Here is a 25,356-nt window from a genome sequence, read left to right on the forward strand (position 1 = left end):
AAAGGAACAAAACAGGAAAGAGAAGATGTTTACAAACAGCTGTCTTTGCAGAATTTTCGTGATCAATACCTCTTCCCTCCACATGTTCATCTTTTAATAAACCTTTACCTATTTACTGTCACGTCTTTAGGGTGACTGACATTTCCCCAGACATCAAGGAATCTGCTAACGAGTAATGAAGATGCCATAATTATATAGTATGCAACGTATATATTATGTATATTCTGTAATGTATATTATATATAAAATATGTACATAGAAACATATTGGAAGTGTGCAATATCGTTGCAACATTTTACTTCTTTGTGTAACCCTATAGTGGGTCACTGGAGAGGGGCACTTTACTAGAAACAACTAAAACTAAGATTTCTTGAGTATGCTCCACCAGCACACACACTTCTCATACTGAAAACCGAATTAGAGAAAATGCAAATACCTAAGCGTAGGGAAGACTTATTTTTACAGGGAAAATGGTCTATGGAAAATGGGATTAGTGTGAACGACTTACTCTGCCCTCAGGAGTCAGTGTCAAGGGTGCCTTTTGGAGCTATAAGGAAGCCTGAGTCCACAGGAACTGAGTAATAACTACTTTAAAATTTTAACCTTTTTCATTGTCTTTAAAAAATTCTGATTTAAAAATGTTGCACTGAAACAGTTTTTCATTGCTGAGATTTTGGTCAAAAAATTTTTGTGCCCAAGTTGAGGGCCTCACCTCACCTTGGTCCAGGTCACTATCAGTGACTGAGCCTCGTTTGCCCATGCTTCCAGCCAATAACAGCATGGTGAGAGTTCCTGTCCCATGTGGGCTCCCACAGGCAACCTTTGCTTAGGAACTAAATCCCTATCTAGCTTTTCCACAACTGTCCTGCAGTCTGAAGCCCACCCTTCCCAATCTTCGAATTTCTTTCATGTATGTCAGACTTGCAAAGTGGTATGAAGACTTCCACATTTTCTTTCTTCATAGGTGTTTCCCCCAATAAATCTTGTGCCTTTAATGACATCTTGGCATCTGCTTCTGGAAGACCCAAACTGACACATGGAAAGTGTATTTTAAGTTAGAAAATGTGTAAAATAGATTTTTATTTTTTTTTAGGTTTTAAGTTGAATGTGCGAAGTCAGGATATAGTTTTTAAAACAAGATACGAAGCCTTTGTATTTTATATATGAAGTTTAATTAAGAAGTGAAAATTTATTCAATTTATTTGAACTCACATCCAAGAAGAAACATTCAACTCCAGGATTAGAAATAAAAATGTAAACAGACTACTACCTGTTGGGTACGGGGAAGATCACACAAGTCTGATTGACAAGAGTACTAACAACTTTGTGAAGTTACTACTTACACTCTGTATATTCAAGTATAAATCAAATTCATACTTGGTTTACACAGAATTTATTCAATCCTAGCAAAGTCAGAATAATTTAAGTAAATCGCAAGTTTTACTTTAAGTCCGAAAGCTTAGATTTGATTATAACCACAGCAAAAGTGATTATCTTTACTTCCTGCAAATGTAATCAACTTTTAAAATAACTTAGGCAAACATCAATTTTACATAAACCTTATTAAGGGTAGGAGGAAACTGGAGTTGTTCATCCAATTTCAGAGTCTAAATCATAAATCCAAATTGTACTAGCTCTATTGTCAAACCAAGCCAAGAAAACCTATTACAGACTAGAAGTGAATGTGAATTTGCAGGGTCCACTAAGGGATACTTTGACATCTATCATCACATTATTTTCAAGAAATTACAGAAAGTATTTTCAAGTATACTCCAAGGGTCACCTCTTAAATGAAGAACTAACCTTCAGCAAGTCAAGTGACAAGTATTATTGATCTACATTTTGTATGCTAGATGAAGGTAAAGATTTAGGATAATCTATTTGAAAATAAAAAAGCAAACAAAAAATAGACTCTGGTTATATTTGAAATAGAATTCATGTGCCCCAAGTCCCTTTCCATTGGGTTATATCCATTAGTCTATTTCTACTTAGAAGCCAATCCATTTGAAAAGTTACCTCCGTTATGTGTCCAATATCTTAATGTGTTAGAATGGTATAGACAGACTCTTGTAGCACTACTCACTTCTAGTAAGCCATTAAAAAAAAGAAAAAAACTTTGTGCTTTCCATTTTTTAGAAATATGGCTAAAACCAAAATCGTTTTCCAAATCAGAAACAATAATCTGCTTGACTTAAAATCTTTTATTCATTTGGGTATTAAATTACTTAACACACAGGCTTACATTTAAACACTGTTCTCCCTGTGTTGTCTCAAAAAATGATGTCTACTTTCCTGTGAAATTTGCTCTACCCAAATCAATGTATAACCTATTGATTACACAGATTTTAGCTATAATCATAGCTAAATATGACAAAAAAGATTTTAAATGAAAGCTAAGAGTACATTTATAAGAGTTAGGTTTCAAGGTTCTTGTTTCATAGGAAGAAACCTATTACATGAGTCTATAAAATGATCCAAACTTCAGAGAGACAGGAAGCTGATAACTTGATTTGTCTTCTTAATGGCTTTGGCTCATGAATAAATGATAACGGTTTGTGTTTTTCTTACAAAAAGAAATGGAATTTGTATGAGTCCTATTTGCCGCATTTGCTCTACTTTTTAAAGGATTTCTAATTACTAAGACATTCTTTATATTATTTATAATAAGTCGAAACTTTAACTGAAAGCCATTCTTTGACCATTAGCTGAAATTCAGGAAAGAAAACAGTTCTGTTCACCAAATCAATAAATCTAGCCACAAGCTGACTAAAAGCTTCCTTTAATCTTCTTCCTATTAGGTCTTCCTTTAAATTAAGCCATTCCCTGTATGAATTATTTACGTGAATGGCATGCCTATAGAAAGATCACATACGATTCTTTATACAAAAATGCTCAAGGAACCTAAAAACAAATCCATTCAGCATATTTCAGGAATTATAGTATGAATCAAGATGCTGTGTAGCTTAGAAAAAAAGAAGATGCGTGGTGGTGGTGGTGGTATCCTGAAAAGCTTGAGAAATAGAAAAGTCAAGTTTATTTCCTGATTAGTGCAGGATGATTCCCAAAGCGCAGTTAAGTGTCTGGTCCAGACCAGCTATTAGCGATTAAGCAGTTCCCTTTCACTGTCAAGGCTCTTCCCTGAGGTGATGCCTAAATTCTTAATTTTAATATTTTATCTTGTTTCTTTTAGCTCCATCCTTTCTCACTGATAAGCTCTACACATTTCCACCATGCTGAACGCTTCTTCAACTCTGGAATTTACACTTTTCAAGTGCCAACAAACTTAGTTACAAAATTTATATTTAGATATATCTGTATCTTTCTTTGTGTTCTTCTCAAAACTTAATCATTGTAGTAATATATTCCAATAACTACATATTTTACATTTTTAAATTTAGTTTGTGAATACTGGATGCTCTTCCAAATGTGTCCTCACAAAGTCACTGAGAAAGAAATTAACCTTTCTAAATTTCAATTCTTTAATGCTTTAAAAATTAATCTATTATTTCTCTTCTTTTTCCTTCATGGTAAACAATTCCCTTCTCAAGTCTTTATATTTCTACTTTCCAGTTTTCTTTTCACTGTAGCAAATACCAAAGAAGAAATACAAACCATTTCAGAGTAAAATGAGTCTCTTCCCTGCTCTCATTTATTAGATCTACTTCAAGGCTATATATATGGCAGTATTTTTAAAATGTTAACAGCTATTAATACCTTGAAGTTGGAAAAATAAGAAAGCCAGAGAAAATATATCACAAGCAACCAGTCTGAATATATGAAAAGCTACTTAGATCTTGATTTTCATATAAACATTAATTTTTACCATTATAAAAGACAACATAATTATATTTTATTTTTCTTTATAAAATTACTCTTTAACAGAATATTTGTTAGCTAGTCATCCTTTAGATTTTTCTGTACTGATAAAAAGTTATTTTTAAAAGAAAAATATTTAAAACAATAATTGTTTCACAGAAACAGAAAGTCTCATTATCAAATTCTGATAAAAAACTATAATCACGGGTAGATTCTTACTATACTATTAATGTTCTTTCACCAAAAATGGATATTTAGGAAGTGTTCTATTGGTAAACAAGACAAGCTTCTCAGTGATCTACAAAAGCATCACAATAAAGATGAGGTAGTATGAGACTTCTCTACTTTTGTAGAAGGGAAATATCATCTTTAGAAGAGATATTTATCCTGGTGTTGGTGTTAATGATATCCTGAGCCTCATTACTCCATAGACAGGTGCCATAATTAGTAGTTACCCTCACTGGAACCAAGCCAATCTTGAGATCACTGAGAAAAAAAATGATAGAAAATAATGGCAACAGAGATTTTCCTGGTTTAATTTTGCGGTAATGGTTAAAATTTTATTTTAAAACTATTATTGAAAAATGCCATCTTTATGTTAACAGAACTGCAGGAAAGTGAAATGCTACTTCAACATAAAAGCAAGGATACCTATGAAACACCTGTTCTGAGTTGCAAAGTTGAATCAAATTTTTTTCAATCCAGGTAGAAGCAGCCTACTACCGGACCTAAATTAGCATCAAGAAATCAATTACTATGATATTAAAAATGCCATTTTGTACAAAGGGCTAGACAGCTCACCAGAAGAAACTACGGTCTAGGAAATTATGCACTGACTACTAGAAAAAAAGAGGAGTTAGATAGGCTATCACTCCATTTACCGTTATTATACTGGGATAACGATGTTTCTAAATATACTTCCCTATTGAGATGTTAAATTTAAAAAACTTAGTCCCAGTGCCCAGTACTGTTCAGCATGGCATAAGCCATGTAACTCTCAAAATGTTTTCCCTTTGTTAAAGCCACAGTAAAGACATGTTAATTCTAAAAATAGGAATAAGTATTTGAAACCTGAAAATCAAAACCAATATTAAGCTTCTTAAAAATTGAGCTCCATGTTTACTTCTTGAATCTTTAGTCAAGCTCAATTTAAAATAATGAAGACTACTTATGTCCTCCTTGGTTACCAACGGCAATTTGTAGCTGTTTATAATATTGTGGCATTTCCCCAAAGTAACAGGCTCAGAGTTTCTATAAAAAAGCTAATTAGAAGCAACAGTTCATAAGTAAATACAGAAAAACCCCATTGTTACTTAAATACGTTAGTAACTACTAGTTACTGTAGTGTTATCATAACTTTTTAAGCTTCCAGTGAGAAAGGAACAATATTTATGTTCTGAAGAAAGCAACTCGTCTTGAGTGAAAGACCTATTCAAAAATAACAAATGACCATGCCACAGTGTAGAAAATAAATTCACCTCCAAAAAGTCATGTTCTCATTTGATTCTTCCCAATCAATCAAATCTAGTAATAGTTAATATTTAAAGTGAAACACTTCAATTTTAAACCATTTTGTTACCTTTAGCATCCCTATTATTAAATTACAATACTCAATTACATTGGTATAGATTGTGAATTATAACACTCAGCTTTACTGAAGAATTTTAAAACAACTCTGAAGGGGAACAGGGAAACTATATTTTATGTATAGGAATGCCAATGGCGTAGGTTAACAAGGGAATTTACATTAGGAAAGAACAGAAGATTATTTTTAAAGAAAAATACGAAATACAAATTACTTAGCTGTATTTGCATTGCCTACCAAATTCCAAATATCCCTGGATCATACGCAAATTACAATTAAGAAAAGAAAAAAATCAATCTATTTGGTAAAAACAAAAACCAAACACGTGGTCAAAAATATTCATTAGCCCCTAGTGTGTAACTCTAAACAATTAGTGTTATAAGAAAAATAAACTGATCTGGAAGTAAAATTTAGGGCAGAGATTTACTTTGGATTTCAACTGCCCTTGTAGAAAAATTCAAAGTGGTATAAGAAAAATAAAATATTAAATGAAAATATGTATATAATCATTCTGATTTACCTACACTTTTCCTAGCACTGTTGTTCTGGTGCATCAATCCTGAGTACTCTAACTTTTGATTTATAGTGATATTCCTTCAGATATAATTTCATAGAAGAAGGAATCGGAAGGGCATCAATGCCATCATAAGTTGTACAGTTACAAATAACTGTTCTGCATATATGCTGCAGGGAAAAAGGGAAAGTCCGAATTAAAGGAGTGGATAAAAGTGGTTCAAAGAACATACAGGCACTTGGGTCCTTATAATGTTCTAGGAGCCCAGTAATGTCAGGAGAATGGAAGACACAAGGATCATGTGCATCAAAGCTAAAATTGTGATTCCACTGTTCAATTCTAGCGTGAAGAGAACGACTATAGCGTCTAAAACTAACAGAGAATAAATAGTCTTCCTGTGCTGAGTCTCGAAGTAAAAAGGTACCCTCTGGTTTTCCCTCTAGTAGAGCTTCAGCTGCATATTTATCCATAACACCCCAGTAACATGGATTGTTATTGATCTGAAGGAGGTCTGGTACAAGACAATGGACATAATCAATCTGGGTATGGTACTTAGGAGGTGTTTCCAACTGCAGGATTTCTTCATCCATTTCCCATTTGGGTTTGTTTCTTTTCCTGGAACTTGTGCAAAGTGTTATAATTTCCTCATCTGAATCCATATCACTATCTTCTATACTGTTATTTGAAACCAGGTTCATCACAGAGCCAGTCACAGGTCCACCCCTATAGGAAGCACTGTTGGTGGTTAGGACACAGGGCTGAACATCAGTATGTGAGAAGCAGTTTACCTCTTCTTCAACGTCTCTTCTTTGTTTTAGCTGACCATCCCTCAATTCATTCTGAGCCAAGTCTGTGCTTACCCATTCACTGGATTTGGGATTTATAGGAGCAGTGTGTCGTTTAATAAAATGCCACCTAAAGGCTAAATCTGATCGAGGTGGAAAAGGACACTTATCTAACATGAGTTCACTGATATGAATTTTCCTTTTAGATGGAAGCCCCGAAGAGTGCCGACCACTACAATTCTTTATTGGAAAACAATGTCCCACAGCATCTTGCAGTTTCTGTTTAAGAGATCGGCCTAAAAATCTATGCCCACAGGAATGATCTAAATCCAACTCGATGGATGAACAGCTGTGCTTCCTTTCTTGGCTCCTTAAAGGAACTTCAGTTTTCTCTATAGCATTCACTGTTTCAGCATCTGAACAACTTTCACTCTTTTTTGACCAAGATAATTTTTTTCCACTCCACACATACCCGTCCTTTCTGTCAGCACTTCTACTTCGACTAGTTTTGGGCCTTACATCTACATTTTTGCTATTATTTTCACTATTTTCTGCCATTTTAATAAATTGTCCACAAACTCCAGGGTTATAAATACTGCTTTTTTAGTTTCTCCAGCAGGGAGTTTCTTCTGGGCACTCTCTGGATGTATCTAAAGAAAAAAAAAATCATTAGTCATTCATCATTCATTTTGTATACAGTAGTTTATATTATTAACCCCCAAACAGAAGATGAAAAACCAAAATGAGTATACGTATAAGATAAGAGTACTGGATATGTCGGAAGGCATTCCAAGATATTTTGTTCTCACTTAAATAATATGCTTTACTATATACTAATAATTTCATAGTGCCAGAGAGTCAAGAATCTGAGTTCTTTTCCCACAACTAATTCTCAATGGAAACAGTGAGGCCTCCTGTCTTAGCCAAACTGTATGCTCAAAATGTGAATAATTTCTAGTCTTGAAACACATCTAGTCTTTCCTCTCCTTTTTATTTCACAGCAAACCAGTCAGTGAATTGTTTGTAAGAGCCAGTGAGAAATCTATAACTTGGTGTTTGAGAACCACTACTCTATCGTTCCTTCACTTCCCTCTCCTTGTTTTATTTCCTATTGATTGAAAATATGAACTTTTAAGTTATAAAAGCTGTTAAAAATTTATTCAATAATCACCACTGAACAGTATGAATGCCATGCAAGCATTCCCAATGCAATTTTGTCAACTCATTTCAGTAATTTGTCAACTTCACTATTAGTCTAGGCAAGTTTTAGAAAATATGGAATAGAATAAAATTTTGTTACTTTACACATACACACACACTCTTGTATTTTTCTTGGTAATTCTGAGAAACAAACAGAAATTTCTGTAGGGCAATGACTTTCCTATGAAATTGGCTGGATACAGAATTTACAATGTGAAATACTGAATTCTATTAAGAGGAATAGTAACGATTGGTCATAGATGGGATTAAATGAACTATTCTTAGGTGGAATAAGATTCAAGCCAGAATTGGGGATAAGGATTCTATAATCTCAAATATTTTACAGATAAAAGTTGAACTTGGAGACTGAGAAAATCAGTCCCACTCAGCATACTAATTATGATTAAGTTTCTGATTATGCCAGAGGAACATTACAATCCTGACAGTCAAGTAAATGTTTATAGCCTCTTGAAAGTATTTTCAAAGCAATACGATTGGAAACAAACATCTGTAGTAAATACTTAAGCAAGTACTTAGAAGTGTGAACTAATGAATCAGACTTGCCAAATTAAGTACTCCATTGCTAAACACTGAATAGCACCTGGTGATTATACTGATTATTTTGATTTAGTGAACTCACTAATATATAGTCATTTAAAATCTATAGGGAAAATATTTTTAATTATAATTTGGGAAGATACATCATCACTTAGTATGCCAAAATTATATTCAACAGTATGCTCTGGCTGTTTATTGACTAAATTCCACTAAGCAAAAATAAACAAGGAGAAGAAACAAAGTAGCTGAAGAATATGAAGAGTCATGGATTAGAAGAGACACTTACTTGTTCCTAAGAGATTGCATACATTTTTCAAGATAAGAAAGTAATAAGCCCCAAGCAGGTATTTTTCATTAATACAACATGGTTTCTACTTTCTTTTTTTTTTTAATTTTTTAATGTTTATTCATTTTTTTGAGAGACAGAGACAGAGTGTGAGTGGAGGAGGAGCAGAGAAAGAGGGAGACACAGAATCTGAAGCAGGCTCCAGGCTCTGAGCTGTCAGCACGGAGCCTGATGGAGGGCTCGAACTTCCTGACCATGAGATCATGACCTGAGCCAAAGTTGGAAGCCCAACTGACTGAGCCACCCAGGCGCCCCTCTACTTTTTTTCTTAAAATTTTTAATGTTTATTTTTATTTTTGAGAGAGAGGCAGAGTGAGCGTGGGGGAAGGGCAGAGAGAGGGAGACACAGAATCTGAGGTGGGTTCCAGGCTCTGAGCTGTCAGCACAGAACCTGATGTGGGGCTTGAACTCACAAACCATGAGGTCATGACCTGAGCCAAAGTCGGATGCTTAACCAACTAAGCCACCCAGGTGCCCCAGTTTCTATTTTTTTTTTTACTCAGTTGTAAGAAATATGTAAGATTTAAAATGCTTGTTGATTTACTAAAAAAATCAAAATAGCAGTTTATTAAACTCTGTGACCAACTTAACTACACTGGATATGAGCTCCTTCATCTTGCCTCCCTGTTACCCCTACATTGTATTGTTTCTATTATCAGAGATAAGCTCTCACTCTCTATTCTTGATGACATTCCCATCTTTACTGGGGCCTGCTCCAGTTTCTCTCTCTCTCTCTCTCTCTCTCCCTTTCCCCTACACTGCTCTCCTCCCTCACTCATGCTCTCTCTCACTCTCAATAAATAAAATCGCCAAGTGAAAATCTTTTTGCTTTATCCTTCTTTCAGAAGTTAGCCCAAAACAAGGAAAAATCAGAAATAAAAAATATAAACTTTACCTTCAATGAGACTAGCAGGTATCTATAACCTGAATCCCAAAATACGAGGACAGAATATGAATGGAGGAATAATAACTGACTCATCAGCAGAGAGGTAGATAACAGTAGGCGCAGAAGTGACATGAAGGAGAAGCAAGCCAACAGGGTAAGCAAAGTTCAGGACCTGGAGGTACCAGGTGCTATAGAAAATGTGGGTGGAGATCAGGGTGGAAAATGGAGAGGTAGGTTGAAAATATGCAGAGGTACAGCTGGATCTCTCTGGTTCTTACTCCTACACTTAGAGACGGTGGGATATTTATCATTTGGAGAAACTGAACCAGAGAGGCTCAGGAGTTTGGATACCAGACACAGGGGCAGAAAGGAGGTTTGGGATTCAAATCAGAATGAAAGTTCCTGACTTCTTCTTCAATCTGGCTCTCAGAACTCCAGCAGCCAGACTCATATTTCCTAACAGGGGACTAAAAGAGACTTTGCCAAAGAAATAGAATGGCCAAGCAGAAAAGACTTCTAGATGCCGATACCTGGGACTCCTCCAATAAAAAGCTGGAAGGCCACCCAAGCGATCAGAGAAGCTTGCCAGTCCACAAGCCCCACCTACTCACAGCTCTCAGGCAGTACTGCTGTGCTTCATTCACTCCGGAATATGAATGAATAGTCATAGGTCATCAGACTTTTGAGGAAAGTCTCTAACATAAACAAGAGAGACTGAAACATTAAGAACTGAGAGAAAACAATAACTATAAAAGAGCAGAAAATAAAATTGATTTCTTCCAAGTTAAGAGAAGATATTATACCTATGAATGAGTAGGAAGAGTATGGGACAATTAGAGGCTATGAAAGTTTTGGAAATTAAAAATATGATTACAGATATAAAATATTCAGTAGAAAAGTTGGAGGATAAATTGCGGAAATAACAGGAAGTAGGAAAAAATGGTTAATTAGAAAAGGTAAGAAAACTAGAGGATCAATATATATACTTCATAGCAAATAACAAAATGAAGAGGGAGAAACTATAAAAGAAACCACATTAAGAAATTTCCCAGAACAGGGGCGCCTGGGTGGCTTAGTCGGTTAAGCGTCCGACTTTTGCTTAGGTCATGATCTCGCGGTTCGTGGGTTCGAGCCCCGCGTCGGGCTCTGTGCTGACTGCCAGCTCAGAGCCTGGAGCCTGTTTCAGTCTGTGACTCCCTCTCTCTGACCCTCCCCAGCTCACGCTGTCTCTCTCTCTCCTAGAAATAAATAAAACATAAAAAAAAAAAAAAGAAATTTCCCAGAACAAAAGCACATGAGCCTCCATAATGAAAGAGCTCACTGAGCACCCAGCACAATGGGGCAAAATACACACTGAGCTACGTTATTCTAAAATTTTACAACCCTAGAGATGAAGAGGATAATACTGATAAGAGGATAGATCTCATGTTAAGTGTTCTTACCATAGTTAAATAAACAAATAAGTTTAAAACAAAAAAATTAAAAAAATAAAATTTTTCCTGAGGGAAAAAAGTCACAAAGGGCTGTAAATACAATGGCATCTGGTTTCTCAACAGTAATATTAGAAGCTAGACGCTAGTTTCCAACTTTGAAGAGACAACCAGTCAAAATATCAATCAAGTATGAGGATAAAGAAGTTTTCACACAGGGGCACCTGGGTGGCTCAGATGGTTGAGTGTTCAACTTCTGTTCAGGTCATGATCTCACAGTTGATGAATGTGAGATCCCACATTAGGCTTGTTGTTGGCATGGAACCTGATTTGGATCCTCTGACCCTCTCTCTCTGCACCCCCCTCCTCAGCTTGCACTCTCTCTCTCTCTCTTTCTCAAAAATAAACATTAAAAAAAAATTTCCAGACATGCAAAACATCAACAATCTTACCTCATATTAGAAGACAATCTTCTAAAATTAGAGTCATACATACACATCAAAAGATACAACACAGGAAATAGACATTTAACAAAGCAGAAAGGAAATGTGAATTCTTAGGGTGATGAAGAAGGAGTCTCTAGACAACAGGGTATCCAAAGCAACTAGTCAACAAAACTACACAAGGCCAGAGGCTCCAAAGTGGAGGATCTTCAGGGAACAAAAACCAAAATAGAATTGACTTTTGGAAAATTCAATTGAGAAGATGAGAATATAAACAAAAATAATTAGGCAATTATTAATTACATAAAAATTGAAAGGTTATACACAAAAGAAAATAGAAATGGGGAACCTGGGTGGCTTAGTTGGTTAAGCATCCAACTCTTGATATCAGCTCAGGTTGTATGATCATGAGATGGAGCCTTTGGTGGGCTGTCAGGCTCCAAGCTGAGCACAGAACCTAACCTGCTTAGGACTCTATCTCCCCCTCCCCTGCTTGTGCTGTCTCTCTCAAAATAAATAGATGGATGGATGGAAAAATGGAAGGAAGGAAGGAAGGAAGGAAGGAAGGAAGGAAGGAAGGAAGGAAGGAGCGCCTGAGTGGCTTAGTCAATTGAGCATTGGACTTCAGTTCAGGTCGTGATCTCGTGGTTCATGGGTTTGAGCCCCTGCATTGGGCTTTGTGCTGACAGCTCAGAGGCTAGAGACTGCTTTGGGATTCTGTGTCTCCTTCTCTCTCTGACCCTCCCCTGCTCATGCTGTCTCTGTCTCTCTCTCAGAAATAAATAGAGCATTAAAAAATAAAATAAAATAAAAAAACCAAAAAGAATCCATGGTAAGTCCTTTTTATGAATTAAATAAACTTGTAACAAAAAGGTTAAAAAAATTAAAAAAAGAAAGTAACTGCTTAAAAAACGTGCTACGAATAAATCTATTTATAAAAAGGATATTCAAATTTCTCTCACTATTACATGATTTATTTACAAAAATGATAAAAATGTATCATGTATATAAACCCTCACATCTTTACACTTAGATACATGGAAAAATAATTTTCTAATCTCTTCCACAAGTTTCATGAAACCTAAAAATTCTTAAAAGTAAAAAAATCAGTTTTCTAAATCACTGTTCTCACTAAAAATAACATTAATTTTTAGTGAGAACAAAATTGTTTTTATTATTATATTTTTATTTTTTTTATTTAAAAAAATTTTTTTAAATGTTTTATTTATTTCTAGGAGAGAGAGAGAGAGAGAGACAGCATGAACAGGGGAGGGTCAGAGAGAGAGGGAGTGACAGACTCTGAAACAGGCTCCAGGCTCTGAGCTGGCAGTCAGCACAGAGCCCGACGCGGGGCTCGAACCCATGAACCGCGAGATCATGACCTAAGCAAAAGTCGGACGCTTAACCGACTGAGCCACCCAGGCGCCCCTATTATTATATTTTTAAAGACTAAAGATGAATTTTGGAGAAGTGCTTTGGTAAAATGTGAATGTAAAAAAAAGTAGGGCTCTAAATCTGAACAAACCCTTTCAAACAGCCTATTATTACTTCTTGGAATTTTATGGACTTTGTATAAATGAGGTAGAAGAGATCAAATTCCTAACAAAGTAGCTTGAATACTATTTTTATGTAGTATAGCAATCAAAGGTGAAATTTTAAAACGTGCTGACAAATCAAAGATCTTTGTTGGTAACTGGAAAGCTTTTTTTTTTTTAACAGGGTGAAAAAAAATCACTTGGGAGAATGTTGCTTTGGCTTTTGATTCAATAATTAATTTTTTATGAAGGCAGCTAAATTACATTGCTCTGGGGAGTACACAGTGACATCTTTCAAAAAATTATTATTTCTTAATAAGCAAGAGGTAAATATCTAAAAAGCAAATTTATATAAAAGCCATTTTCAAGAAAGCAAGTCCTCAGACTCAGTAGCCATTTGATTCCAGATACTACTACCAATTGCAAGGACAGTGAAATGAGAATGAAATCCAACATGACCATTCTACAAGTAAAAGCTTGAAATAACATTTAGTTAGTTCTAAATTCTAGTTAGTTCTAGATTTTAATTCAAGATTTCTACGGAAAACTGTTAAAATGCCAGCAATTAAATGGTTAAACTTCATCAATCTGGAAAATTTATTGTATTCTCTATGATGCTGGATACCAGAGCATAATTGGTATATATTAATTATTCATTGAACAAGTACTTTATCTATAATGCTGATATGCATCTAAGACCAGAATTCACGTAAATACTAAATCAAAATAAAGTTAATAGAATTTAAATTAATTCTATTAAAATAATTTAATAGAATTTTTTATTACACTACATAAAGAATTTAAAAATAAATTATTACTCTGGTAGTAATTCAGACCTGGGAATTTCCTTACCAAATTCATGATTCCAAAGTTTACCTGCCATTATGTGACCCAAAACTCCCTGAAAGCATTCTGATCATAGTCTGTAATATTTGAATTGGATTCTATGGGTCATAGTCCTTAACATTTGATCATAGTCTAATACTTAAGGAGGAATATAGTGGATAGTAGATAGTGGACACAAACGGAATATAGTGGATAGTAGATGACAGATGAATTCCTTGAAATGTTAAGAAAAAAATGTGAAAAATAAATTTGTTCTAATGAAAAAAATCTCTGAACCAACGTTTTTTTCCCATTACAAAAGCAATACCGGTTCATTTTCCAGTAAATATTTTTAGTATCTCCTTTCTTCATGCTACGAAGCCCGGGCTCATGGGACTTAATCAGATGAAAACACAAAACAAAACAAGCAAAAGGAACTATTGATTAGTACCACTACACCCTCCTCTTCTTCTCACACTCTCCACTTACTTTCCCAATTATGCTTATGTCACTGTCCCCCAATCTGTACTTTTGTGGATACTAGTTCTAAAAGATGTTAATACACATTCTAGAGAAATACGGGTTTCTTTGTCAAACAAGTTTAGGAATGGCTTCCCCTCTGAAAGATTACACTGCATATTTCTTAAAGACTCTGAGAGGTCCTTCAGTTAAGAAAGCCATAGTTTTCTATACTTGGCTTAGAAGAATCCTTCTTGAGCACATTTTAGGGAAACATTAACTTGGTCTAATATTTAAATGATTGTGCATTCCCTGAGGCATGCCAAAGAGAAATGTCTGAGAATCTGTCACTGAAAGTGAGTAAAGACAGAGCAGAAAATTAAGATCTGGCAGTACTTAGACTTCTCTGCGCTGACAGCTCAGAGCCTGGAGTCGGTTTCGGATTCTGTGTCTCCCTCTCTCTCTGACCCTCCCCTGCTCATGCTGTCTCTCTCTCTCTCAGAAATAAATGAAAAACATTAAAAAAAATTAAAAGAATCTTAAAAACCAGAATCTTGGGGCACCTGGGTGGCTTAGTCGGTTAAGCGTCTGACCGGCTCAGATCATGATCTCACAGTTCGTGGGTTTGAGCCCCATGTCAGGCTCTGTGCTGACAGCTAGCCCGGAGCCTGGAGCCTGCTTCGGATTCTGTATCTCCCTCTGTCTCTGACTCTCCCCTGCTCATGCTCGCTCGCTCTCTCTCTCTCAGAAATAAAGCATTAAAAAAAGTAAAAAAAAAAAAAAAAAGAAAAAAAGAAACCAGAATCTTTAAGATCTATGACTGTAACTCTTTAGGGAACAAATTAGATTGAATGGATGTATTTTTTTCTTTCCAATTTGTAATTTTTTTTTTAACTTTTTTTTTTTAATATTTTTTATTTATTTCAAGGAGAGAGAGAAAGACAGCGTGAGCAGGGGAGGGTCAGAGAGAGAGGGAGTGACAGACTCTGAAACAGGCTCCAGGCTTTGAGCTGGCAGTCAGAGCAGAGCCCGACTCGGGGCTTGAACCCACGAACCGCGAGATCATGACCTAAGCGAAAGTCGGACGCTCAACCGACTAAGCCACCCAGGTGCCCCTCCAATTTGTAATTTTTTAATTATGAAAACACTATATGCTCAGTATAAAGTATACAGAACCTTCAGACAAGTTTAAAACCGAGGAAAAAAACTACAATTCAATTACCTAGAGACAATCAGCTTAGACATTTTGGCTTATTTCCTTGCAATCTTTTTTCCTTAAGAGAAATTTAGTCTAAAGAGAAACTTTTAAAGTTTTAAAGATCTATAAAAAATTATTAATCTACACTTTTTCACTACACTATATTTAAAAATTAAGCATGGTGGGGTGCCTGGGTGGCTCACTTGGTTAGGTGTCTGACTGCTGCGTTCCACTCCGGTCATGATTTCATGGTTCTTGCGTTTGAGCCTCACATCTGGCTCTGCACTGACAAGTGTGGAGCAGGCTTGGGATTCTCTCTTTCCCTCTCTCTGCCCATCCCCTGCTGGTGCATGTGCTTGCAGTCACTGGCTTGCTCTCTCTCTCTCTCAAAATTAATACATAAACTTAAAAAAAAAAATAAAGCATGATGCAGATGAAATAGCATGAGGGGCTAAATCATCAAACATGGGCTAAAATTTGGAATTTGTCACTTAGTAGTTATGTCACCTGATTTTTAAAATCTAATTTAGCTTCAGTTTTCACACTGTAAAATCTGGATAATGACAGCTGTCTCACGTTTTTATTGCCAGGATAAAGGCATATGAAAATAGCATATATGGAACTTAATGAAAACGCATATTTGCTACCTGATATTATTACTCAGAACTTTTCATGTAGAAGTTAATTTCTAAAAACGAGAAGTTGGAAAGATGCAAAACTTTTAAGAAATAACAAGCGGAAACAAGTCCGCATATAAGGCTAGAAAATCTACACAAAAATATACCTCGAAAATCTGAGATGGAGGAGGCTTCAGTCAGTAATTTATGTTATTCCTGATATTAAATGCTGTCTTTTTAGAAAGTTAAAAAATTTTATAAATTCTTTATAGAAACATCATGGGTACAAATAACAAAACTTTTAATTATTAAAAAAAATTATTTCTTGCGAGCTAACTTAGTAAATACATAGATTTCAACAGAAATAGTAGGCAGTTTCTTGAAAACTAATTATGAATTATTCTTTCCACTGTTTTACAATAATTAACATATGCTTATATTGTAGCCTGGGTGACAAGTTTTACATCTGCTAGTTGTAACAGACTACTATAAGATGATTCTATACTTAAATAAAATGCTTTTATGTCCTGATATGTTTTACTAAATTCTAAGTTTTATGGCAACAGTTATGATTTAGAGAGGCAGTATAGTAGACTACCTTGAACCAGAAAGGTAAAAGATCTGTGCTCAAAAAAAAAAAAAAGACATATGCTCACTTCTAGTTCCAACATTTGGTAGGAGTGTGACTTTGGACAAACCACAATATTTCTGAGCCTTGGTTTCTTCATCAATAAAAGGGTGATTATATTTGTCTTGCTGTGTAATGATCCACTATTCATGTAACACCATAATCAAACAGTGTGGCTGCCTTTAGCCACAGGAACTGGATAGGCAGAAATAGAGCTTTTACTGTATTGCCTTTTATACCTAAGGAAGTTCATACATGTCAAGAATTATTTACTCCAAAAATTAAATAGCTGGTAACTCTCAGAACACCTTCAGAGATACACAAACCTTCAGATTTCTAAACTGCCTTCATTGTTATTTTTTTCAATACTCTGTTCTCCCAGTTATTTTAACATTCTCTTCCAGGCTTATCTTGCAGATAATTGGTGATTTTTACATCAAGTACATATTTTATTGAAAAGGCATTTTTTAAACTCCTTCCATAAGGCAATACTGATATACATCTCAGATAAACTGAGTTTCTAAGAGTATATGATGTAGATAATACTCATCACCATCAGTAGTATGGTAATATATATTCATGTTTTCTCACCCTATTGCCCTTGAGAACAGTATTTGTGAACCTAAGGGTCCTGAAAATGGTTGCAACAGAGCAAAGCTAATCTTCACTGCAATTGAAATTGCCACCTTGGTATCATTTCCAGTGAGTTCATTCAGCTACCCACTCCTGTGAGACTGCACCGTGAATGATACATAAATCCGTTTGGAAAATTTTGACAGCCAGATCAGTGACAGTTATAATGGATTGTTTTTAAAAAGCTAGGTTATCCTATATTCCCAAACGATTTTGCTAACATTTAAGTTACATGCATTTCATTACTACACTGTCTTATACATGTTTGAATGTCAGTTTCCATCAACAAGACCATAAACTCATTGACATTAAAATTTGTAGGCATTTGAGTGAAAGAGAAATGGACTTGTGAAAATTTTATACTCGCAGAATAATACATCTTTTAATGTTTGAAAAATATTTTAAAAATTTTGTTCAATGATTTAAACAAAAATAAATTCCATTTTAAATAAAAGCATTAAGTACCTACCCAAGTACCCTGTTAATAACACTAGACATTAGTGACAATTTCATACATTCTTGAGTATCTCCTTTATGCTATAACAATCAATGGAAGTAGGTGTTTCCATTTTAGAGATGAGGATGACATTCAGAAAAAGTAAAGCATATTCAAGGTCATACAATAGTAACTGACAGTGAAAATTAAAACCTAGGGCTGTTCAACTTTAAGGCCCAAGCTCTTTCCAAACATGTAAAATTTGTAAAGGAAATTTTTCTTTAACCTATGAATCAAATGGCTTGATTGCTAAGACAGAGTGAAAGGTGAGAAGTACAAACACCACTCATAGCTTAAAGTTACATGGTGTTATAGATATCATAGTTAGGTCATTTTATACCTGTATTGTTGGACCAATTTAGATTCTTATTGTGCTGAGGTCTGAATAGTACTACCTTGAAATCTCACCATGATATACTCAGTACAGAGACAAATATTATCATAGTTCATCTTTATCCCATAGTTTATCCAGTTACACTCACTTGGATAAAAAAAATTACGGATCAGTCTACCTAAAATTAATGAATGATCTCCAAATAAAATTAAGTTACACAGAATCGTATCAGGTATCTTTTGCTGTGGTGGGAAATTAACAATATGTTCCCACAAATCCCAAGTTCATTTTCAGCTCATCATTCTTCCTCTTCATTAATATACCAAACTTAAGTATCTAGAAAGCCTATTTGGAGCCCTAGTACTCAAAACAATTTTTCACACAACGCCAAGACGTTAAGAACAATAGCACGGTTTGTGTAACTGTGCAACTTTTCACAGTGGAACTAGATTAAAAAACAATGGGGAAATCTCTACACCAAAAAAAGGTCTCATTTATGTCATAAACTCGTATCCGATGGAGACTACAAAGTGAGTACCACAAAAATATGCAACTGTGAAGGTATTCAACAGAGAGACTGGTCCACCAACATGGAGAACATAAGGACACAATCTAAACCATAAACTTAATGGCCAAGACCTTCGCTCAGACTGCAAGGAGAGAAGTCATCAACAGTATACTTTTAGTTCTGGTTCTTCTTTTAGATCTAAATACGCACTTCAGTGAACTTCAGGTGGGGTCTAAACGGGGAAACCCAAGTTACTTTCTTCTTCAGGGATATATATAAATATGTAAAGAGTCTTCCCAAATAAGCATTAATGTATGGGCCATATCTCCAGGGAGTGAGAACTAAGATTACAGTCTTCCCTCCTTTATCTCCATAGAAACGACAAGGTGAGGGCGCGAAGGATGCCAAGATCAAAGGCTTGGGCAGGGTCTCTCCCTTTTGGAAAGAAGATGCTCAAATTTCATTCTTTAGCGGGGCCCCACGGAGAGGCTGGACAAGTTCAGGAACCCGGATATGGCTGCATGCTAGGAAAGCCTGGAAGGTGATAGCGGACCCCAATCGACAAGGCCAGGCAGCAGCCACCCTTCCCCCACTCACCTCTCAGAGCGCAGCTTAACTGGGGCTGTCCGAGTAACTGCCGCCATCACCATCGCCATCACTCCGGTGCTCGCTAAGGTGAAAGAAGGCCCAGTCACTCCCGCACCTCCCGTAGGTCCTACAAGGCGGATGCCTTTCTGCAAGCTGCCACCCCTCGGCGCCGGGTTCTGGTCTCAGACGACGCGGTCACCGCCTCCACTTGCTCCTAAGGCGCTGCCATCACTTCCGTGTTCGGCACCCTCCCTTTCTTCCTCACTCCCCCAGCACCCGGCTTTTTTTCCCTTTGCAGGCGGCGCGCCGCTGACGCCACCATCCGTCGCCTCCTGTCCGGCCCTGCGCCGGGCGTGGGTGGGCGGACGGCCCTGCGCAGGCGCAGTGTAGCGAGCACGCCGGAGCGCGGGAAGCGGCCCTGCGCGGGCGTTTGTTGCATGCTTTTCCTCAGCCGTGGAGCTCCGTTGTCTCGGTGAGTGCTCCCTTGCGCTGCCCGTGTCCTAACGGAGCACGGAAGGGAAGCGTGTCCCCTTCCGGCTAATTGTCTCGCAGACCCTCTGCTTTTTCTTGTTTGTGCCACTCTGGTGGGGGGTAGAGGGGCCGTCGGGAGACTAACTTCCCTGCTTCCCCTTCGGCCACCGTCTTTTCCTCCCCTTTAAACTAATACTAGTTTTGATAAAACATTTGTAGGTAGTTGGAGGAAACGATGCCTGCCACCCAGAAGCCGATGAGATTTGGACATACCGAGGGACACACAGATGTCTGTTTTGATGATTTGGGGAGGTAAGGTACTTTGAGAAACGAAAAGAATGTTTCAGGTGTAAATATTAGAAAACTTATTGTTATGCGTCAGATAAGCAGTCAGCCTAAAATGACGCACCCCGATGGAAAAAAGGCTAAAGTCTAAAATGGCACACATATTTTCCTTAGATTTATTGTTAGATTCGGACCGTCCTTGTAGTTTTAGTATATCTCAAAAGTCAACGAGTGTAAAATTTTCTTTCCAGAGGAGTTGGCAAGATGTGAGCTTTCTCCTATTTATCTTTTATCACTATTTATCACTTGCCCTCTGCGTCCCACGTGATTATTTTGTCAGATGGCTAAGCCACCTCCTTGTCCAATTTAGTGGCCTTTTCTGTCGCTTTTGTGTTGTGTCTTTCTTTGGCTTTTGTGATACTATTTCTTTTTTTATTGTTTTTAACTTTTTGACAGTTTTTCCCCCCCAACATACTTCCTTTGCTTAATTGATTGTGATAATTTTCCCAAGATTATTCTAGTCTCTTTTGTATCTTTCTAAATCCCATTCCTCTGCAGTACTATCCAGTTTTGTGGCTTCCACTGTCAGTCCTGTATTGAAATTTTCATTTATTGAAAAAATATCTGTGTGTCAATTCTGATGGAGGCTAGAGATACTGTAATAGAAAGAACAGTCTCTTCCTTCATTGACTTTAGAGTCTTTTTAGGGTGACATTGTGCACAGAATAATCACAAAATTGAATGTACTTTTAGAATTATACTAAGGAATATTAAATGATAGGTGTAATGATAAGCATATATGAAGGAATGTTGATACAGTTTGAGGAGGTGGGAAAGGTTTCTTGAGATGAGATCTGAAGATTGAGTATGTGTTAAGGGGTGTTAGTATAAAGAGATGGGGGGAGTGGCAGTGGGGTGGTGGTGCTAGCATTCCAGGCAGAGCAAACCCTGCAAAATTCCAGTGGGGTTAGGGACCATGCTATGCTCAGAGGACTGAAAGAAAGCTAGTGATGCCAAAATGTAGAGTGTGATGCAGAGGTTGATGAAAGATGTAATCTATGAAGGTAGGCAGTGGCCATCCTACCCAAGATTTATTAGGGAATCATGTTTTCATTTTAAAAGCCATAGAAAGGTATTAAAAATTTGAAGCAGAGGATGTGATCAGACTTTTTTATTTTTTTTATTTTTATTTTTTTATTTTTTTACAAATAGTTTATTGTCAAATTAGTTTCTAACAGACTTTTTTATTTTTAAGTGTTTATTTTTGAGAGAGAGAAAGACAAAACACCGCAGGGGAGGGGCAGAGAGAGGGAGACACAGAATCCTAAGCAGGCTCTAGGCTCTGATCTGGAGCTCTACCTCACGAACTGTGAGATCATGACCTGAATTGTAGTCAGACACTTAACTGACTGAGCCACCCAGGCACCCCCGGACTCTTGTTTTTGAGAAGTTATGTGGAGGATGAACTGGAAAAGTAGAAGTGGATGCAGAAAGACTTTGAGGAGGTACCTGCATTAGTCTCATGGAGTGTGATGGAGGCTTGGATTAGAAAAGACATGTATGGGGAAAAAGAGGATGCATTCAGGAAATATTCAAGAGGTAGAATCAACAGGATAGATCAGACATTAATGATGAAGGAGATGGAGCTGTCTGGGATAACATCTGAGTCTCCGATGCTATATTTGGGGAAATGATGGTATAATTCACAGATATCTGAAATGTTTGGACAGGAGATGATTTCAGAGGTAAAACAAGAGTGGAGATTTTGAGTTTACATTTGAATGTTTGCAATATATCTTTGAGATACTCAACTAGAGGTGTAGACAGTTGGATAAATAAATGAGTCTAAAGCTAAGAGAAGAAATAAAGCTAAGAGAAGAAGATACAGATTTCTAGAGGTAGAAATCTAGAGGTATCTTTTGCTGATGCCTCCTCGAGTTAAGGATTGAGGTCTTGACTGGAAATCTAGATGTGGAAGTTAATAAATATTTCATGCTATGAACCTGGATGAAATCACCTAGGGAGGGAGTAAATGTAGTTGAGAAAAAAGTAAAGGCTAAGCCCTGGGACACTCCAAAATATTTGGAGATCAAATTAAAGAAAGAAGGCCCACCTAAGGAGACTTAAGAAGGGCTGGCTAGAAAAGTAGAAAACAAGAGGTAAGAATGATGTCTAGAAGCCAAATGAAGTAAGCATTTTAAGGAGCAGGAAATAATAAACTGTGTCAAATGCTGCTGGTGGGTCAAGTTGAGGACTGAGAATTTACCATTAGATTTGGTAATGTGGAGGCATTGGGTGATCTAGCTTTTCTATGGAGTGGTGAGAATGAAAACCTTGTTGCAGTGTATTCATGAAACTGGAAAAGGGAGGAATTAGAATTAGCAAGGATGGCACTCTAAAGAGTAAGGGTAGTTGAATAGGAATGTGAGATCAGGAAAGGTTTTTGTTTTAATGTTTATTATTTTTGAGACAGAGAGAGAGAGAGAGGGCAAGCACAAGCAGGGGAGGGCAGATAGAGAGGGAGACACAGAATCCAAAGCAGGCTCCAGGCTCTGAGCTGTCAACACGGAGCCTGACACAGGGCTTGAACCCACAGACAGTGAGATCATGACCTGAGCTGAAGTAGGCAACTTAACCATCTGAGCCACCTGGGTGCCCCAGAAAGGTTTTTGTTTTAATGTGGGAGATGCAGTGTATGTATGAGTGGAGATGATCCAACAGGGAGGGATACACTGATGTTATAGTAGGAAGAGAGAGAATTGCTGGAGTGATAGCCTTGAGTAGTAGGTAAGACGGGCTGCAGTAGAGTGCACAAGGGAGAGAAAGTGGCCAAAGATAGGAGTATGGTCAAATTCACAAGTGGAAAGAAGGAGCACCTAGGAGGGATGGGGAGAACATGAGGCCAGTTTCTACAGACTGCTTCAGTTTTCTGAGTAAAATAGGAAGCAAAGTCTTTAGTTGAGAGTGAGGAGGCTGTGGAGGTTTGAAGAATGAGTAGATAAGAGATGATAAGAAGAAAGGGAAAGCTGAATGACCTAGGGAAATGTAGTTAGTTGGAAAAGTGGGCAACACTAAAGGCCTACTTTAGGTTAGCGATCATGAATTTAGTGTGAGACCAGACAACCCAGTTATGTGTTTTTTGCTAGCCACATTTAGCTCTGCAAATCCTACTTATCAATGGGCATAGAGTTGGATTTAACCAGGGTTGGAGTTTTGTCAGGTAAGTATGACAAAGGAATGGGGTTTGAGGATGATGCAAAGAAGTGATTTTAAGAACAGACTGTGGAATCTAAGCCAGATTCAGAGGGATGTGAGAACTTGAAGGGAGTGAGAGATAGTGAGAAGTTAGTTTCAATAGATTGTAGATCCTAATAGAAATAAAAAATTGTTGAAGTTAGGATATTATGGGTATAAGATGAAAAGATAAGTGATTAGGATGATTGAAATTCTGAAGAATTTGCGATATTTGTAAAGACAAAATCTATGCTATGACAGTGGGAGTCTGAGATGAAGCGAAGGACAAGATCTAGTATAAGAAGGTTTCATTTACGTGGATATTGAAAATACTAAGAATTACCATAGGAATAGTGTTATTCAGAGCACATAGGTGGATCAGTGAGTTAAATGTCCGGCTCTTGATTTTATTAGCTCAGGTCATGATCTCACAGTTTATGAAACAGAACCATGCATCAGGCTCTGAGCTGCTAGTGTGGAACCTGCTTGGAATTTTCTTTTAATGTTTTGTTTATTCCTGAGAGAGAGAGAAAGACGGGGTGGGGGGGGGGGGTAGCGTGAACAGGAAAGGGTCAGAGATAGAGAGGGAGATACAGAATCCGAAACAGGCTCCAGGCTCTGAGCTAGCCGTCAGAATAGCCCGACGCAGGGCTCAAACCCACGAACCATGAGATCATCACCTGAGCCAAAGTCGGACGCTTACCTGACTGAGCCACCCAGGTGCCCCACAAATAAGCATTTTTTAAAAAGGCATAGTGTTGTTTGGAAATGACAATGAACCTTATGCTAAGATTCCTTAGAGAACATGGGAGATTTCTCTTTAGGAATTTGTAGGTAGTCTGATAGCAGTTTTTTGCCCTTTTTTTTTTTTTTTTTTTTTTTAATGAGTATGGTATAACAATAGAATGGAAGTAGAAATGAAGTGCAAGGAAGGCCCACTGACAGGCCCCAGAGGATTGTAGAAGAGAAATCAACCACCTTTTAAGANTTTTTTTTTTTTTTTTTTTTTTTAAAGAGAGTAGGGTATAACAATAGAATGGAAGTAGAAATGAAGTGCAAGGAAGGCCCACTGACAGGCCCCAGAGGATTGTAGAAGAGAAATCAACCACCTTTTAAGAGGGCTGAAGAGGAATCTGTGTTCCCAAGAAATGTTCAGGAAAAAAGCTGAGGATAGTCTGGCACCACTGGCACCATGAATTAATTTCATGAGGCCCAGTGGAAGCTAAGGTTAGGAAGAGGTGGTCAGATTAGGAAATGAATGTTGTTCTGTGAGGATGGAGAATCTAGATAGAAATGCCTTGGTAATCATTGGCTTCTTGTAGTTATGTCACAAAGAGGATAACGGCATGATATAATTAGTCCTTATACTCAGAAACTTACAGTGGTTTTCTTATCATCTAAACCTGGAAACCTTTGGGAATGGGGAGAAGGATTCCAAAATAATTGAAATTATATAATTTTTTAAATTATTTATTGATTAACAAATTATTCTGTTTTGATAGAGCTATAACATTTCAGTTCAAAACTGTTTCGGGCTCCTGGGTAGCTCAGTCGGTTAAGCATCTGACTCCTGATTCTGGCTCAGGTCAGGATCTCCTGATTGTGAGATTAAGCTCTGAGTTAGGCTCTCCTAAGGATGGAGCCTGCTTAAGGTTCTCTCTCCTGTCCCTCTCCCTTGTTTATGAACTCACTCTCTCTTTCAAATAAACAAAACAAAACAACACAAAAAACTTTTAAAATATTTTTTCTAAAGACATATTTATGATATTAAAACGTTAAAGAATTTTATATTGATTTCCTAAACATTAAACATATAAACATTTACATAAGTAGAATATTCTTGGTACATATTCACTTACTATAACCAGTTCTTTTAGCTTGTCTATAACATGGCATTGCTGATATTTTTCTGAAAAATATACTTTTTCAATATAGTCTTATTTTTATTTTCTTATAAAATTGGCTGCAGTCTTTCTCACAGT

General features: G+C 36.8%; 2 protein-coding genes across 2 annotated transcripts in view; one reads left to right on the forward strand and one right to left on the reverse strand.

Annotated features, from left to right (window-relative positions):
• Nucleotides 1-1,160: 1,160 nt before the first annotated feature.
• On the reverse strand, nt 1,161-19,718 carry SOCS4 (suppressor of cytokine signaling 4). The gene is made up of 2 exons (XM_039240460.1): nt 19,394-19,718; nt 1,161-7,350 (listed from the first exon to the last, which is right to left on the reverse strand). The coding sequence occupies exon 2, from the start codon at nt 7,256-7,258 to the stop codon at nt 5,933-5,935; it is 1,326 nt and encodes a 441-aa protein (XP_039096391.1). The 5' UTR covers nt 7,259-7,350; nt 19,394-19,718; the 3' UTR covers nt 1,161-5,932.
• A 45-nt stretch (nt 19,719-19,763) lies between these two features.
• Nucleotides 19,764-25,356, forward strand: part of WDHD1 (WD repeat and HMG-box DNA binding protein 1) — a 68,105-nt gene continuing 62,512 nt past the window's right edge. Inside the window, exons 1-2 of the mRNA XM_039240459.1 lie at nt 19,764-19,856; nt 20,075-20,167. Of these exons, the coding sequence (XP_039096390.1) occupies nt 20,091-20,167 (77 nt within the window). The 5' untranslated portion in view covers nt 19,764-19,856; nt 20,075-20,090. The remainder of the gene's footprint in view (nt 19,857-20,074; nt 20,168-25,356) is intronic.

Source organism: Hyaena hyaena, unplaced genomic scaffold, assembly GCF_003009895.1.
Source record: "Hyaena hyaena isolate Hyena2069 unplaced genomic scaffold, ASM300989v1 scaffold_175, whole genome shotgun sequence".
Taxonomy (NCBI): domain Eukaryota; kingdom Metazoa; phylum Chordata; class Mammalia; order Carnivora; family Hyaenidae; genus Hyaena; species Hyaena hyaena.

Bases quoted from the DNA above. Each gene is read 5' to 3' on its own strand.
- SOCS4 (XM_039240460.1), bottom strand. From the start codon at position 7,258: ATGGCAGAAAATAGTGAAAATAATAGCAAAAATGTAGATGTAAGGCCC.